We start from the raw sequence: 16,155 nt of genomic DNA, 5'->3' as shown, positions 1-16,155 counted from the left end.
GAACCCGTTGAGCCGGTGTGAGATTCGACTTCTTGATGTTCACTATCCATCCCAGAGACTCTAGATGACCTCTTGCCTTGTGCAGGTCCTCTTGAAGTTTTTCCTTTGACGGGGCAAAAGAAAAGCAGGTCGTCCAGGTAAGGTACCACAGCGATTCCTTGAAGGCGGAGGGGAGCTAAACACTCTGCCATTACCTTCGTAAAAATACGAGGGGAGGATGATAGCCCGAAAGGGAGTGCTTTGAATTGGATATGCAGCATTTCCTTTCCCAGATTTACTGCCAACCTTAGGAATCTCTGTGAGTGAGGGGCAATACGGATATGTAGGTAAGCATCCCTTAAGTCGATTGATGCCATGAAGCATCCTTTTGTTAACAGGGTTCTGACTGTAAGAATTGAGTCCATTCAAAACTTTTTGTACAGAACTGACCTGTTTAGTGGTTTCAGATTCAATATAAGACGAAAATCCCCCGATGGTTTCTTTATCAAAAATATGTGGGAATAAAATCCCTGATGTTGTTCCTCCACTGGTACTGGACATACCACTCCCTGTCGCCTCAGGTCCGTTAGCAGGTCCATCATAGCCAGGGCTTTTTCTGCATCTCTTGGGAGGTATGTGACAAAGAACCTTTCGGGTGGCGTCTCTGAAAACTCTGTTGTAGCCTTGTGACAGCATATCCAGAATGTATTGATTTTCTGTTATGGCTGCCCAATAGGGGAGGAATTCCCTCAATCTTCCTCCCATGGGCAATGTTTTGTCATTGTGTTTTATTGGTTGACACAGGAGGATGGAAGAGAACACCTCCTTTCCCTTTGGGTTTTTGTGTCGACCAATTCCTTCTTTTCTCCTGGGGTCTGCTATTTTGCTGAGCTTTTTGAGGTCGAAAAAGCTTTTTTGCTGCCTGTTTTTTCTTCACAGGAAAATACTTTTTTGTCCGCTGTTCTATCTAGAACAGAGTCTAGCCCAGGCCCGAATAGTAGATCCCCTTGAAAAGGAAGTCCACATAGCTTATTTTTAGAAGCCGTATCCCCAAGCCATGTCTTTAACCAAAGAGCCCTTCTGGCTGAGTTGGTTAATGCTTCAGATCTTGCTGTCATCTTCACTGACTCTGCTGAAGCGTCAGCAATGAAGGCTATGGGCGTGGAGAGCGTGGAGAAGGAATCCAAAATTTCCTGTTTGGGTGAATCTGCTGTGATGTGTGCTTTTAGCTGGCTAAGCCAGTATTCCAGATTCCTGGACACACAGGTTACTGCCATGGCAGGTTTCAGATTCTCCATGATGGTTTGCCAGGATCTCTTAAGTTGCTGGTCCATCTTCTTATCCATGGGATCCCTCAGGACTCCCATGTCTTCAAATGCTAGGTCTGTTGACCTAGAAACCTGGGAGAAGGCTGCATCAATCTTTGGCATCTTATTCCAGGGAGCTCCTGGGTCCTCATCAAAAGGAAATTGCCTTTTAAAGGCTTTAGGGAAGAAGGTTTTCTTTTCCGGGTCAGTCCACTCATGTTTTATTGCATCTGAGATGGACTGATGTACTGGAAAGACACGGCCCTTAGGCTCTTCCAAGCCTGCATACATTTTATCATGTAGGGACAATTCCTTCTTCTCCTCTTCTAGACCCAGGGTGATGTAAACTGCCCTCAGAAGACCATCCACTTGCTCTAAGGATAGTTTGTATTTAGTGGGCCTACTTTGTGCCCCTCCCTCCTCTTCTTCCTCTGAATCCTCTTTGGAATGTGAGGGGGAATGATCTCCTTGGGTGGAAGGAACCCCTTCTGTCCCCACCGAAGGAACCAACTGTGAACCCTGAGAGGAAAGTGAGGCTGATGGCTGACTCAGGGCAGGATCCTGCAGGGATGACCGAAAGGATTGGATGGTAGCATCCAATTCCTTCCTCACAGATGTGACTAAGTCACCACAAACTGCAGATGCTTCTTCTTTTACTAGTGCATCAATACACCCCTGGCAAAGTGTCTTTTTCCAGCTTTCGGACAACTTTGCTTTGCATGAAGGACACTTTCTCTTGAAAACAGTTTCAGAGCTTTTAGCCTGGAAGACATGAATGGGAAAACATACACATGCTTCTTAAGAGTCAGCCTGATTCTCAGGGCCACCAAGGTGCACAGGAAGACATTTTAAAGGGAAGTCCCATGTGCCCTGACAGGCCCCCAGCCACCGGGGGGAAAGATAAAAGGGATGGAGAGAGACCCCACAGTAAGATAGGCCATAATAAAGATACCCCTTACCTGGGCCTTACTGGTGCCTGTCCCACTCGCTGATGAAGCTTCCATCGCTTGGCAGCGGTATCACCCGTGGCTTCGGTACCGGTTACGGAGACCAAAGCGCACCTGCACTGGACCGGAACAAGGCACCAGCTTGCTCCTCCCTTCTTCCTCTGCGTCCGGCGGAAATGACGCCATACGCCCCCTGCAGAACGCTGCCCTTTCCGGAAACCTCACTTCCGGTCCGGACGAGCGTCACTCGATCCGGAGAAATGGCGGCAAATTTGAAAAAAGGCGGCGGAGTCTAAAAAAAAATCGTTCCGCTCCTCCAAGATGCCTTCCCAGGGCTGTGCTCTGCGGGGTCCTGACTCAGCCTAGAGCACTGAAGAGGAAGAAGGAGCCCATGCACTGCAGTCGGTCGCGTGAATGGGAGAAGCAATCATCTCCAAAAAGGGTAGATGGACGTAGGAAGCCCGGTCTCTCAGGATAGTACCTTAAGAGCCCAGCTCCCCACAGAGGTGTTCCTCGGCCGGAGGAAACACAAAAACTGACGAATGGTGGGAGAAGCCTCCTTTTAAAATCTGGTGGATGGGGTGTTTCCTGATGAGGAGAGGGAGGAGCCATCTCTCTAAGGTGCTGTCCTGAAAGACGTTTTAGGGAAAATAGGATTTATTATGTTGATCCCTCTGAAGAACCAGGGACATTCCCAGCAAGAAAATCTTTCAAGTAATGTCCCTGGAAATGTGGGACATCTGGCAACTACACAGTCTTTTCTTATTCTGGTTCATGGTGCAGCTGCTATCCCCCACCCCATTCAGTAAGCCTGCCATCCAGTTTTCTTTTAGATCACGCCAATAACGTCCTTGTGCACTGAAACCAGTGTTGGTAACTATTTGTAGATCTACTTTTACATTAAGATCTCTACCAATCCATCAACATAATTTTGCAATGAAAATGAGCATAAAGTTTTAGCAACAAAATAGTCATTTCCAATATGATACAAATAAAGTGTGTGTGTGTGTGTGTGTATATATATATATATATATATATGTGTGTATATATATATATATATATATATATATATATATATATATATATATATATATATATATATATATATATATATATATATATAGACACACACACACACACACACACATCTACAGGTGCATCTCCTAAAATTAGAATATCATCAAAAAGTTAATTTCAGTAATTCCATTCAAAAAGTGAAACTCATTTTATTTAGATGCGTTACACACAGAGTGATATATTTCAAACATTTCTTTATTTTAATTTTGATGATTATGGCTTACAGCTAGTGAAAACCTAAAATTCAGTATCTCAAAAAAATTTCAATAAACATTTAAAAAAATCACATAATTTCATGCCAATAAAGGATTTTTAACACCGAAATGTTGGGTTACTGAAACAAAGGCTATGTACAGTATAGTATGCACTATACCATTACTTGGTAGGGGCTCATTTTGCATGAATTACCACATCAGTGTGGCGTGGCATGGAGGTGATCTGCCTGAGGTGTTATGGAAGCCCAGATTCCTTTGACATTGGCTTTCAGCTCATCTGCATTATTGGGTCTGGTGTCTCCTCTTCCCCTTGACAATACCTCACAGATTCTCTAAGGGGTTTAGGTCAGGCTAGTTTGCTGGCCAATCAAGCACAGTGATACCATGATCATTAAACCAGGTATTGGTACTTTTGGCAGTGTGGACAGGTGTCCAAGTTCGGCTGGACAATGAAATCAGCAATCTCCATAAAGTTGGTCAGCAGAGGGAAGCATGAAGTGCTCTAGAAATTCCTGGTAGAGGGCTGCACTGACTTTGGACTTAATAAAACACAGAGGACCAACACCAGCAGATGACATGGCTCCCCAAAATGATCACGGATTGTGGAAAATTTTGCATTTCTGCTAACCTTGGAAATCAAGGTCCCAGAGTCTGGAGAGGCACAGAATCCAAGTTGCACAAGGTCCAGTGTGAACTTTCCACAGTCCATGATGATTTGGGGAGCTTCCCCCTGCTGACCAGCTTTTTATACCTGCGGATTTCATTTTCCAGCAGGACTTGGCACCTGCCCACACTGCCAAAAATACCAATACCTGGTTTAATGATCATGGTATTACTGTGCTTGATTGGCCAGCAAACTCGCCTGACCTAAACCCCATAGAAAATCTGTGGGGTATTGTCAAGAGGAAGATGAGACACCAGACCCAACAATGCAGATGAGCTGAAGGCCGCCATCAAAGCAACCTGGGCTTCCATAACACTTCAGCAGTGCCACGGGTTGATTGCCTCCATGCTACGTCGCATTGATGCAGTAATTCATGCAAAAGGAGCCCTGATCAAGTATTGAGTGCATACTGTACTGTACACGGACATACTTTGAGTAAGCCAACATTTCTGTATTAAACTTTTTTTTTGGTCTTCTGTAATCTAATTTTATGATACTGAATTTTGGGTTTTCACTAGCTGTGAGGCATAATTATCAAAATGTAGAAATGCCTGAAATGTATCACTATGTGTAACGCATCTATATAAAATATGAGTTTCACTTTTTAAATTTAATTACTGAAATTAATTAACGTTTTGATGATATTCCTAATTTAAGAGATGCACCTGTACATAAAGCAGAGGTAGAAAAGTATTGTACACCAACTTTTTTCTAGGTAAATATATTTCTAAAGGTGCTACTGACATGAAATTCACATGTCGGTAACAACTCATGCAATCCATACATGCAAAGAAACAAAAAGGTTCGGAAATTAAGTTATGTGTAATAAAATGGAATTACACAGGCAAAAAGACTCTCAAGACCTTCACAATCTTATTGCTGCAAAACATACTGATGGCATTGGTTACAGAAGGATTTCTAAACTGCTGAATGTTCCAGTGAGCACTGTTGGGGCCATAATCCAGAAGGTGAAAGCATTTCATTTCACCATAAACTGGCTCCTCCCAAGATTTCTGACAGAGGAGTAAAAATAATTATCAGAAGTTTTTCCAAGAACCACTTTTGAAGAGCTTCAGAAAGACATGGAAGTAGCGGGTACAATTGTTTCAAAGAAAATAAAAAGTAACACATTCAGCCGCCATGGCCTATATGCACCGTCATCAAGCAAGACTCCACTGCTGAAGAAAAAATCATGTTGAAGCTTATTTAAAGTTTGCCCAACATTTAGATAACCCTGTAGATTACAGAGATAATAGTCTGGTCAGATGAGACCAACATTGAATTCTTTGGATGACCTAATACACACCATGTTTGGAGGTCATATGGCACTGCACATCACCCCAAAAATCCCATACCAACAGTTTAGTTTGGAGTTGAGAACATCATGGTGTGGGGCCGTTTGTCAGCATACAGTACTGGCAAACTTAATTTGATTGAAGGAAGGATGAATGGAAAAATGTACCAAGACATTCTTGATAAAAAAATCTGCTGTCATCTACCAGGATGATGAAGGTGAAGTTGAGGGTGGACATTTCAGTAGGACAATGATCCCAAACACAAAGCCAAGGAAACTTAAATTGGTTTCAAAGAAATAAAATAAAGCTGCTAGAATGGCTCAGCCAATCACCTGACTTGAATCCAATAGAAAATCTATGGAAAGAAATGAAGATCAGAGTTCATAGGAGAGGCCCATGGAACCTTCAAGATTTGAAGACTGTGTGGAAAAATGGGTCACAATCATACCTGAGCAATGCATTTTCTCCATGCATGAGGCATCTTGAAGCGGTTATTACTAAACAAAAGGATTTTGTACCAAGTATTAAATACATTTCAGTAAGCATGTTCAGTACCTTTTCCCTGTCATTCCATTTTATTACACATAACCTAATTTCTAAACTTATTTGTTTTGGTTTCTTTGTATGTATGTATTGCATGGGTTGTTACTGACATTTGGGGAAAATGTCATGTCAATAGCACCTTTAGAAATATATTCACCTAGAAAAATGGTGATGTATTCAATACTTATTTTACCATATGAGAGAGAGACACAGTTCTTGGACCCATCAAGGTATTCTGAATGCAACCACTTCCCGTACGCTGCACGTTTATGGATGTCCCCGGACGGGAAGGGTGAAATCTCGGTCATCGTTGCAGCAATGATTGAAGTATCATTCTTTAGCCCCAGTGATTCTGCACTAGATAAAAGTAATGCAGGCAGCTAACAAGCTGCTGGATTACTTTTACTGGTGGCAGACGTGGGTCCCCTCTGGCCACCGCCACCTCTACCAGGCTCTCCCATGTGATTTGGAGAGCCTGATAAAGATGTGACCAGTGGCATCCAGTGAGAAGAATGGATGTTGATCCTCCCTCTGTGTGATGTCAGAAACAGGAAGGGACAAGGATTTCGTCACTTCCTGTTTCAGCTCTTTGTTTACCTGGCTGTTAGTGGCCAGTGAAGCAACCAAATAGACCGATCTGTGTTGGATCGGCTGCATTGGAGGCCAGAGGAGAGGAATGGGGTCTCATAGACCCCAGATCTCTCCATAAAGAGGACCTGTCTTGGCCCATGCTATTACAAGGAATGTTGTTCATCCCTTGTAATGGCAATATTATGTTGTTCATCCCTTGTAATGGCAAGCGGAGCAGAAAAAGGTTAAAAGGTACAGTGTTAAAAAAATAAAAAAAATAGGTATTGGTATTTCGTACTTGAGGAAAAGTATCGATACTTGTACTCTGTTTGAAAAAAATAGTGTCAGTGCATCTTTACTTCTGGGGGTTAAATGGTTAGAAATTGTGGGAGGGGGGCCTCAGGCAGTAAAGGGTTAAAGCTGCAGGGGGGGGGCGCTCAGGCAGTAAAGGGTTAAAGCTGCAGGGGAGAGGGGGCTCAGGCAGTAAAGGGTTAAAGCTGCAGGGGAGAGGGGGCTCAGGCAGTAAAGGGTTAAAGCTGCAGGGGAGGGGGGGTGGCTCAGGCAGTAAAGGGTTAAAGCTGGTGATTTTCTATTGGCTCAGGATAATTGGTGTTTTCCATGCTTGCTGATAGCAGGTTACGTTAATGTTTCAGCACCAACTGTTGAGGATGGTATGGTGGCTGGTTGGTGTACAGTATGGATCATGGCATGTGATGTGACAGTACAGGGAGGGAGCAGGGGTCAGTGAGCTCTTCCTGTGTGCACTGTCAGCTCATACCCCCCCCTACACACATCATGGCTGCTGCTGCCTGCCACCATGGCACCTCTCCTGTCAAACTTTCCCTGCGCTCCACCATCTGCCATTCCCCCACGCACAGACAGACAGACAAGTTTGTCTCCGGTTCCTCCTGGCCATCATCCATGCGGCGGATGGCAGGAAGCAGGCCTGAGAGCAGGCAAGTTTAACCTCTTGTTTGTCAGCAGGACTCACCTTCAGACAGGTCCTCTATGCATTCAAAGGTGATCTCAAACTGGAAGGGGTTGTAGAAGGGAGAAGGGTTATCCAGTACCACTACATTGTTCACCTGAACCTTGGCCATATTTTGGAAACGCACAAACAATAGGGATGATGTGTGGGAGCAGAGACGCTCGCTCCAGCAGTGCTGCTGTGTTGTCTGTGCAGAGCCCTGCTTGTCACTGCTCCTTCGTACAGCCCATGTAGACGAGGAGTCCGGGGAAAGTTTCCTCTTCTCATCTCTACTCCATGGAGCCCGCTCCACTCCAAAAGCCGACTCTTGTAGTTTTCTATCCCCCCCACCCCTAGCTCACTTCACTACAGCACATTCTGCTCTGTTGCTAGAACAGCGTGTGTCCGTATTGGCTGCTCCCGAGCCCTCCTCCCCTAATGCTAAAAGCTGCACACAGGGAAAGAAAAATAGACGGGAACGTTCAGCTGCTGCGCCCCCTGCTGGATGACAGGGACATGGTGGCTCAGGAGGATCTTTCACCTGACTTCACTGCTAGCTGTGGCAGTGCACGTTGTCAGGAGGAAGATCGCTCACATCATCTATGTATATATGAAGCTGTATAAAGAGATCAGCTGACTTCCTCCGTGCTTTCCTTATCTCCTGCTCTCTAGACCAGTGTTTCTCAACCCCTTTTTCAGTCAAGGCACCCTTTAACAACTTCTGGACCAGAAGATTTGCCCCCCTTAAAGCGGAGTTCCACCCTGGATTTTTTATTTTTTTTTAATACCCCCGGGACAGTCAGGGCTAGTACATTCCACAATGGCTAGCCTCTGATCTGTCCCGGGTTGCACTTACCTGTTAGGACAAATACTTACCTTGCAAACGTCTTGTCCAGCGCTGCCATCTCAGATGTGGGCAGCTTGAAGCCAGCGAGATCCCCTTCGGCGTCTTCTTCCGCCTTCTTTGGTCCCACGATGCTCTGCGCCGGCCCCGACGTCACTTCCGGGTCGCGCGCGTCATCCCTCTACAGCTTCTGGGCATGCCGCGCGCGACCCGGAACTGACGTCAGGGCCGGTGCAGGCGCAATGATTCCTGGGAGCTATGACGTTCAGCTCCCAGGAATCATTGCAGAGCCAGGAAGTGACGACGGGCCGCGGCCGAGGAAGAAGGAAGTAAGGTAAGTATTTTTTCTTCGCTACGAGGTAAGTAAAAAAAAAAAAAATATGCGATTATCCATTTCTTTTTCAGGTGACCCGGAGCGAGAAGATGGAGGTAAGTATAAAAATAGGGTGGAACTCCACTTTAATGACCAAGCCATTTTTTGCGATTCGGCACTGCGTTTAACAGACAATTGCGCGGTCGTGTGACACTGTACCCAAATAAAATTGATGTCCTTTTTTTCCCCCACAAATAGAGCTTTCTTTTGGTGATATTTGATCACCTGTGAGATTTTTATTTTTTGCGCTATAAACAAAAGAGCGACAATTCTGAAAAAAAACAAAAACTATTTTTTACTTTCTGCTATATAACATTCCCAAAAGAAATGTAAAAATCTAATTTTTTCATCATTTTAGGCCAATTTGTATTCTGCTACATTTTAGTTTAAAAAAAAATCAGAATAAGCTTATTTTGATTGGTTTTGCGCAAAAGTTATCACGTCTACAAACTAGGGGAAAGATTTGTCATTTTTATTTATTTTTTATTTTTTTACAAGTAATGGCAGCGATTAGCGATTTTTAGCAGGATTGCGGCAGACATATCGGACCCCTGACTGACATTTTTGACACTTTTGGGGGGACCAATGACATTACTACAGTAATCAGTGCTACAAATACGCACTGTTACTGTACTACTAACACTGGCAGGGAAGGGGTTAACCCAGGGGTGATCAAAGGGTTTAGTGTGAGCCTAGGGGGTGTTTTCCTATTTGGGGGGGGTGGGCTTGTAATATCAACAGAGAGACCTGTGTTCCTAAATAGCAGTGACACGGGGGCTCTGTGTTGATAGCAGAGAGAACAACGGTCTGCTGTGTTTACAATCGCTGTACCTGTACGGCGGTTTGCGGTAATGATCCTGTGGGCGCTTGCCTGCTTGCCAGTGGGGAAGCTGAGGCGCAGGGCTGGTGGCCGCGATTGCCGTCCAGCACCCTTGATCGCTCCCAGTGAAGAGAGAACGGCGGTCTGCTGTGCAATCATTTTGCACAGAGCAGCCCAGATCCTCCTTTTCTTCTGCAGTCCCCCGCTGGGGCTCCTGGCCCCTCTTTTTAGGGGCCCCCATGGAAAGCCGCTTTTCCTGAGGTGGAACTGCTGCAGGCTCGCCCCTGAGTCCCGCTGCTGCATCGATTGACACAGACGGTGGGACTCAGCCTCGCTCCCATGTCTTAGCTTTTAAATGACAGCAGCAGGAGCCATCTATCAATCTGTCCAATGAGGAGAGAGACGGCGTCTGGAGCTGCTGTGCTCGTGCACATCGTTGATAGGATCAGGTATAGGTAAGAAAAAGGCAAAGTCTGGGGGGGGGGGGGGGGGCAGCAGCACAAATGCATTAGGGGGGGGGGGAAACCCTTAAAGTGTAAGTCCACTCTAAAACTAAAATCTATACATCTACAGACATCCACGATCTAACGCTAACCTATCTAGCCCTGTAAAGAAGAAATCAGTATACATACCTTTTTTTGAAGCTGATTCAATCCTTTTTTCCAGCAGCGGAAGCTCTGCAGAGGACACAGCTGTGAAATGAATGGGGAGTGACTTACTATGGGGCTTCCGTTGTCGGCTGTGTCCTCTGCACCCGCCTCCATAGCGAAGCCGCGGCTGACAGCTCAGCGTGGGATCGGGTCAGAACGAGCATTAGATCTATAGATGTAGGGATTTTAGTGTTAGGGTGGACTCCTACTTTAAGGCTTTTCAGCTCCAGAAGATTTACCCCCTTCATGACCAGGCCATTTTTTTGCAAAACAGCACTACGTTATTTTAACTGACAATTGCACGGTCATGTGACGCTGAGGCTAACCATTTTGAAAAATATATAAACATATATTTTATTTATATATATATATATATATATATATATATATATATATATATATATATCTTTCTGCTATAAAACACATCAAATAAAAAATGTAAGAAATGTTATTTCTTCATCAATTTAGGCCAATATGTATTCTGTTACACATTTTGGGTAAAAGAAAATCCCAATAAGCGTAAATTTAATTGGTTTGTACAGGTTCTAGCGTCTGCAAACTAGGGGATATATTTATGGAATTTTTATTTATTTGTTTTACTAGTAATGCCAATGATCAGCGACTTATAGTGGGACTGCGATATTGTGGCGGACAAATCGGACACTAACTGACACTTTTAACACTTTTTTGGGAACCAGTGACACTAATACAGTGATCGGTGCTAAAAATATACACTGTCACTGTACTAATGACACTGACTGGGAAGGGATTAACATCAGGGGCAGTGTTTGTATACTGTGTGGGAGGTGCTTTTACTAGGGGTAGGCATGGATCCATTTCCCTGCTTTCCAGGAACATAGGAATTATGCCTTCTGTACAAACAGAACAGCAATCTGCCTTGTTTACATAGGCAGACTGTGGCTCTGCCTGTGTAACGAATAAATGTAAGGTGGTGGCAGACATAGAGTTAGCGGGTCCCGCTGTGTATATTCACAGTGGGAGCGAGGCCGTGGCGCGCATTCACGCCGGTGACTCAAAAAGGGTTCTGAATCTTGTCACTGTTTTACAGGTGAACCCAATTTTAAAATTTGACATTATGGGTATCTATTTACTCTACACAGCCTAATTTTTTTATATTTTGACAACAAATAAGGTAATGTATTGCTTTTGTGTAGCCTAAAATTAACTGTAGTGTATTTTTTTACTCAAATTTTATTTCCTAAATCGTTGTGCTCTAGGGTGTCTGTCTAGGGTGTCTGCTTTCAAAAACGATATAATATTTGGGGGTTTTGCATAATTTTCAGACCCAAAATGATTTTCTTTAAATGTATGCAAAACCTGCTCTGGCAGCAGAAGTGTTAACTTTTTTAAAAACAAAAATTTGGTGATATACAGTGTGTGCATTAAGATTACCTTTAGTAAATTTTTGCCTTTTAAAAATGTTGTCTTTAGTTACACTTTAGGACAATGGTCACCAAGACAATTAGGGTAAATCTCTCTCTCTAAGTGCCGGTTCACACAAATCGATGCGGGGACCCTGCGAATCCACTGCGGGTTCCCGCATCGCACTCGACTTGCAGGCAGTTCACACTTGCATATGCGAATCGCTGGAGGGTGTCAATACAAAGTTAAAGACACACCCAAACAGGGGCGGACTGACCATTAGGGCACTCGAGCACTGCCCGAGGGCCCGGATCCAGTAGGGGACCCCATGAGAGGCTCATGGCACCTCTCTCCCAAGGCATCTGTGATGATTGCAGAGCTCAGTGCTGCAACAAGTTCTGCACTGAGCTTCGGTAACTGGCCTGACAGAGGCACACTAGCGTGGGCACTCAGGACCCCTTCCCTGTATCTCTTGCACGGTGCCTGGACTCCCTCACGCAGGGATCGTCCCTCTGCAGCAGCCGACACTGGCATCGAAAAAAGGGTTAAAGCAGGCAGTGAGGAGGTGTTGTATTGCCTCCTCATCATCTGCTTCAACTCCTTGGATCACACACTAGCATGCTGCAGCTGTGTGCAATGCACATGGTTGTAGGGTGTTTGCAGAGTGGGCCCTATTCACTTGAATGGGTCACGATCACTCACTGAAAGCAACAGGGGGGTTTAATTCCTGCCGCATCACGTGTACATCCTCGGCTACTGCCACTGCAGCTAAAGGGGGTGGGGACAAATGTATGTAATGTGGGCAGTGCAATAAGTAGGTGGTGTTTTGTGTGGCTTAAATGTGGACAGGGACTCAGGGGGGCCCGATGATCTCATATTGCCCGGGGGCCCCATGGATTGTCAGTCCGCCCCTGCCCCCAGATCAGTTCGCATATCGCAGTGCGAACTGTCAGTTCTGACATGAATCAGATTGCATAGGTTGTGATCACCCATGCAATCTGATTCTGGTGCGGACAAAAAAAAAGGGTCCTGTGCGACTTTGATCCGAATGCGATACAAATTCAGCCATGCAATTTGTATTGCCGAATTCACAATGCACAGACATCGCATGTGATTTGCAGAGCAGTGCGGTGCAAATCACATGTGATGACTGACATTGCATATGTGTGAACCGGCACTAAAGCTGAAACAACTGACAGCAATAAAACCTGACAGAGGTCCTAACCCTTCCTATTCTATCCAGTTTTTCTTTCTTTTTTTTTTTTTTTTTTTTAAAAGCTTTAAATACACTTTAAGGCTGAGTTCACACTGCCGCACGGAGTTTAGTTTGCTTTTTTTTTTTGTTTTTGTTTACAGACTGTGCCATCAAGTGTCCTTGTGACTCACTCTTTTTTGTTTTTAACTTTTTATGACAACCACCACACCCAAAGTATTATTCATGATCTTGCTAGGAGTTACCTCATGATGCATGCCTTGACACATCACCATGCTATTACAATCAGATGTATATCCCATTATACACAGAAGTTTTATGTGAAAAAGCAGAATAAAAACATCTGTATTTGTGGTAAATGTGTGGTGATTCCTGTTTTATTTATTTTAAGAATTTGAAATATTTGCTAGCTTTATTTTATTTTTGAAACCTTTTTTACTTTTCTAATGGAAACCTGGAGATCTTTTCTTCAGAATCCAGGTTCATGGGGTGGTTGACCAACTGTAGACAGATTTAGGAGGCTATTCATGTGTGTTTCTAGTGTGAGTACAGGCATTGGTCACATCTGTGTTATGCAGTCTCACTCTTATGTCACAGTGTGGGTAGCTAGATTATTATAGAGAGAGTGGCTACACACCGCTAAACAAACTGGCCTGCATTTTAGTTCTGATTCTGAGCTGTTCAAAGTATATTGGCACATGTAATTATATTACCCTTGCAAGCAGAGAAGCAAGGTCCAGATGATAAAAGCCAAAGGGCCCATTTACACCACAACAGTGTGCTGCAACACACCTTTTGCATTAAACAGTACTTTCAGACTCAATGGGCTGAAACGCACAGCAATGCCTGTAAAGCTGGATACACACTATACAATTTTCATTAGATTTTTTTCCTTTAGACTTACCAAAACTATATAATGAGATAAGACCTAAACACTTTCAATTTGTATGCAGTTAGGCAGGCCCTTGCACTACATAGATGAAGGTAAATTGAATGGAAATCTACCAACAAAAGTTGTATAGTGTGTATCCAGCTTTAGAATGGGGCATTTTACCGCAGTACTCACGACACAATGCATTGTGCTGCACTCCATTTCAGGGCACGTGCCTTTTGGAGGAGCAGTGGGGGGCCATTCATAATGAAAGACACATCCGTGCATGTAACAGGCATTGCTGCATGTTATCGAAGTGCTCTGGTGTGAATTTACTCAGGAGTTGCTTTCATTTTGAATCCTGGGTTAATTAGTCCCCCCGCCCTTTTAGTAAAAATGGGCATGTCATTAACATTACACTCACCAAACATAGGTTGGGACTATAAGAGTCAATGCACACTGCCCTTAAAAATCGCTGCTTCTGCTGGAGTTTTGTCTGTAGAAGCAGCTCAAAGTTATCCTATGTGTCCATGCACATTAGGACGATTAGAGCAGGGTTCGTACGGTCATGAAAATCCTGGAAAAGTCATGGGATTTTGACATGACACTTTCCAGGACTGGAAAAGTCCTGGAAAATGGGAAAACTTACTAAGTTTTGGAAAAGTCATGGAATTGTGTTGTGCAACTATTTATTTTTGTCTCGGGGCCCCCTATATTCTGTGGGAGCGGGGACAGTAAGTGGGACTATTTTCTGTGTTTCGGGTTTAGGCGGATTAATCACCCGCAGCGCACAGCTGAAGCCTGATCACTGGTCTCTTCAATATGAATAGACCGTGACAGGCTAGGAACACTGCGGCGGATTGATCCACTGAAACTAAGAAATCGTGGCTATACTGTCCCGCTCTCAGGGACGTACCAGCGAGGGGGGGGGCGCGTGCACTGGGGGGTGTCAGGCCGGTGTCCGCGGAGCCGCCCGCATCTCCGCACTGGGGGGTGGGGGGAAGGGGGTGTCAGGCCGGTGTCCATCGGGCCGCCCGCATCTGTGTGAAGAAGGCAGCGGCAGAAGGAATGTCAGGAATGTCAGTGAGGAATGTCAGTGAGGAATGTCAGGAATGTCAGTGAGGAATGTCAGTGAGGAATGTCAGTGAGGAATGTCAGTGAGGAATGTCAGTGAGGAATGTCAGGAAGGAATGTCAGTCAGGAATGTCAGTGAGGAGTCTATTGTGGAATGTCAGTGAGGAGTCTATTGTGGAATGTCAGTGAGGAGTCTATTGTGGAATGTCAGTGAGGAGTCTATTGTGGAATGTCAGTGAGGAGTCTATTGTGGAATGTCAGTGAGGAGTCTATTGTGGAATGTCAGTGAGGAGTCTATTGTGGAATGTCAGTGAGGAGTCTATTGTGGAATGTCAGTGAGGAGTCTCGTGTGCTGGATAGGAGGGGGATGGGATGGTACAGCTGCATAGAGAGGAATTGAACTTTCATATTCCTCATGTCACTGAATGTTGTTTCTCCTCCTCTCAGAAGCTGCACTAGGAATATGGAAAGTTAAATTCCTCTATATGCAGCTGCCCCATCCCCCTCCTATACAACTTCCTTTGCTGGCCCCCCTAAGTGCTCTTTTAGCCCCCTCCGTGCTCTTAGTCTGGCTCCCCCAGTGATTCCCCCCCCCCTGGCTCCCCCTCAGTGATTTCCTGTCCCCCCCCCCCCCAGACAGTGCTCTCCAGTTCCCCCCCCTCCCCCTGTGCTCTGCACCCCCCCTGGTTTTCCCTGCCTGCCCCCCCCAGTGCTCTCCGCTCCCCTGCGCCTTCCAACCCCCCTGCAAGCCTCTAACCACCTCATGTATTATGTCCGCAGCCTCTAACTACCTCCTGTACCATGTCCACAGCCTCTAACTACCTCCTGTACCATGTCCGCAGCCTTTGACCACCTCCTGTACCATGTCCGCAGCCTTTGACCACCTCCTGTACCATGTCCACAGCCTCTAACCATCTCTTCTATCATGTCCGTAATCTATGACCATCTCTTGTCTTTTATCATGTCTGCAGTCTCTGAGGGGGTCTGGAGAGGAGTCAAAAGTGGGAGTGCTGTCGGGATGGGGATCACAGGAGAAGTCAGACATGTGTGGACTGGGGAGAGGAGACTACAGAATAAAACCAGAGCATGGTGCACCTAAGAGGAGGTCAGTGACAGTGCTGCCCGGCCAGTCTGAGGGGGGGGGGGTCACTGATTTAAGGGGGCACTGTTATAAAGGTTTCTCCTTGTATCAGGACCCCCCCCCCCCTCCCTTCCTTAGTGCATTCACTCTGTGGAAAGTGATCTTTGGTCACCAGAGTCCCCCCCTACATCAGAGTTCTCAGCTTTTTCACCCGTGCGCTCGAAGTGACACCCGCTCCCAGCTGCGGCAGTGGTGCTTCCATCTCATCCACTGTAAAACAAG

General features: G+C 45.3%; 2 protein-coding genes across 2 annotated transcripts in view; one reads left to right on the top strand and one right to left on the bottom strand.

Moving 5' to 3' along the window:
• The window catches only part of ASF1A (anti-silencing function 1A histone chaperone), a 45,918-nt gene extending 37,916 nt beyond the window's left edge, over positions 1 to 8,002 (bottom strand). The window contains exon 1 of the mRNA XM_082251208.1: positions 7,589 to 8,002. Within this exon, the coding sequence (XP_082107334.1) occupies positions 7,589 to 7,697 (109 nt within the window). The 5' untranslated portion in view covers positions 7,698 to 8,002. The remainder of the gene's footprint in view (positions 1 to 7,588) is intronic.
• MCM9 (minichromosome maintenance 9 homologous recombination repair factor) overlaps positions 1 to 16,155 on the top strand; it is a 230,669-nt gene that overhangs the window by 176,834 nt on the left and 37,680 nt on the right. The gene's annotated exons all lie outside the window — the stretch shown is intronic.

This window comes from Pelophylax lessonae (assembly GCF_965119305.1).
Source record: "Pelophylax lessonae genome assembly, chromosome: 3".
NCBI classification, from domain to species: domain Eukaryota; kingdom Metazoa; phylum Chordata; class Amphibia; order Anura; family Ranidae; genus Pelophylax; species Pelophylax lessonae.
This window is presented reverse-complemented; position numbering and strand designations above follow the sequence as displayed.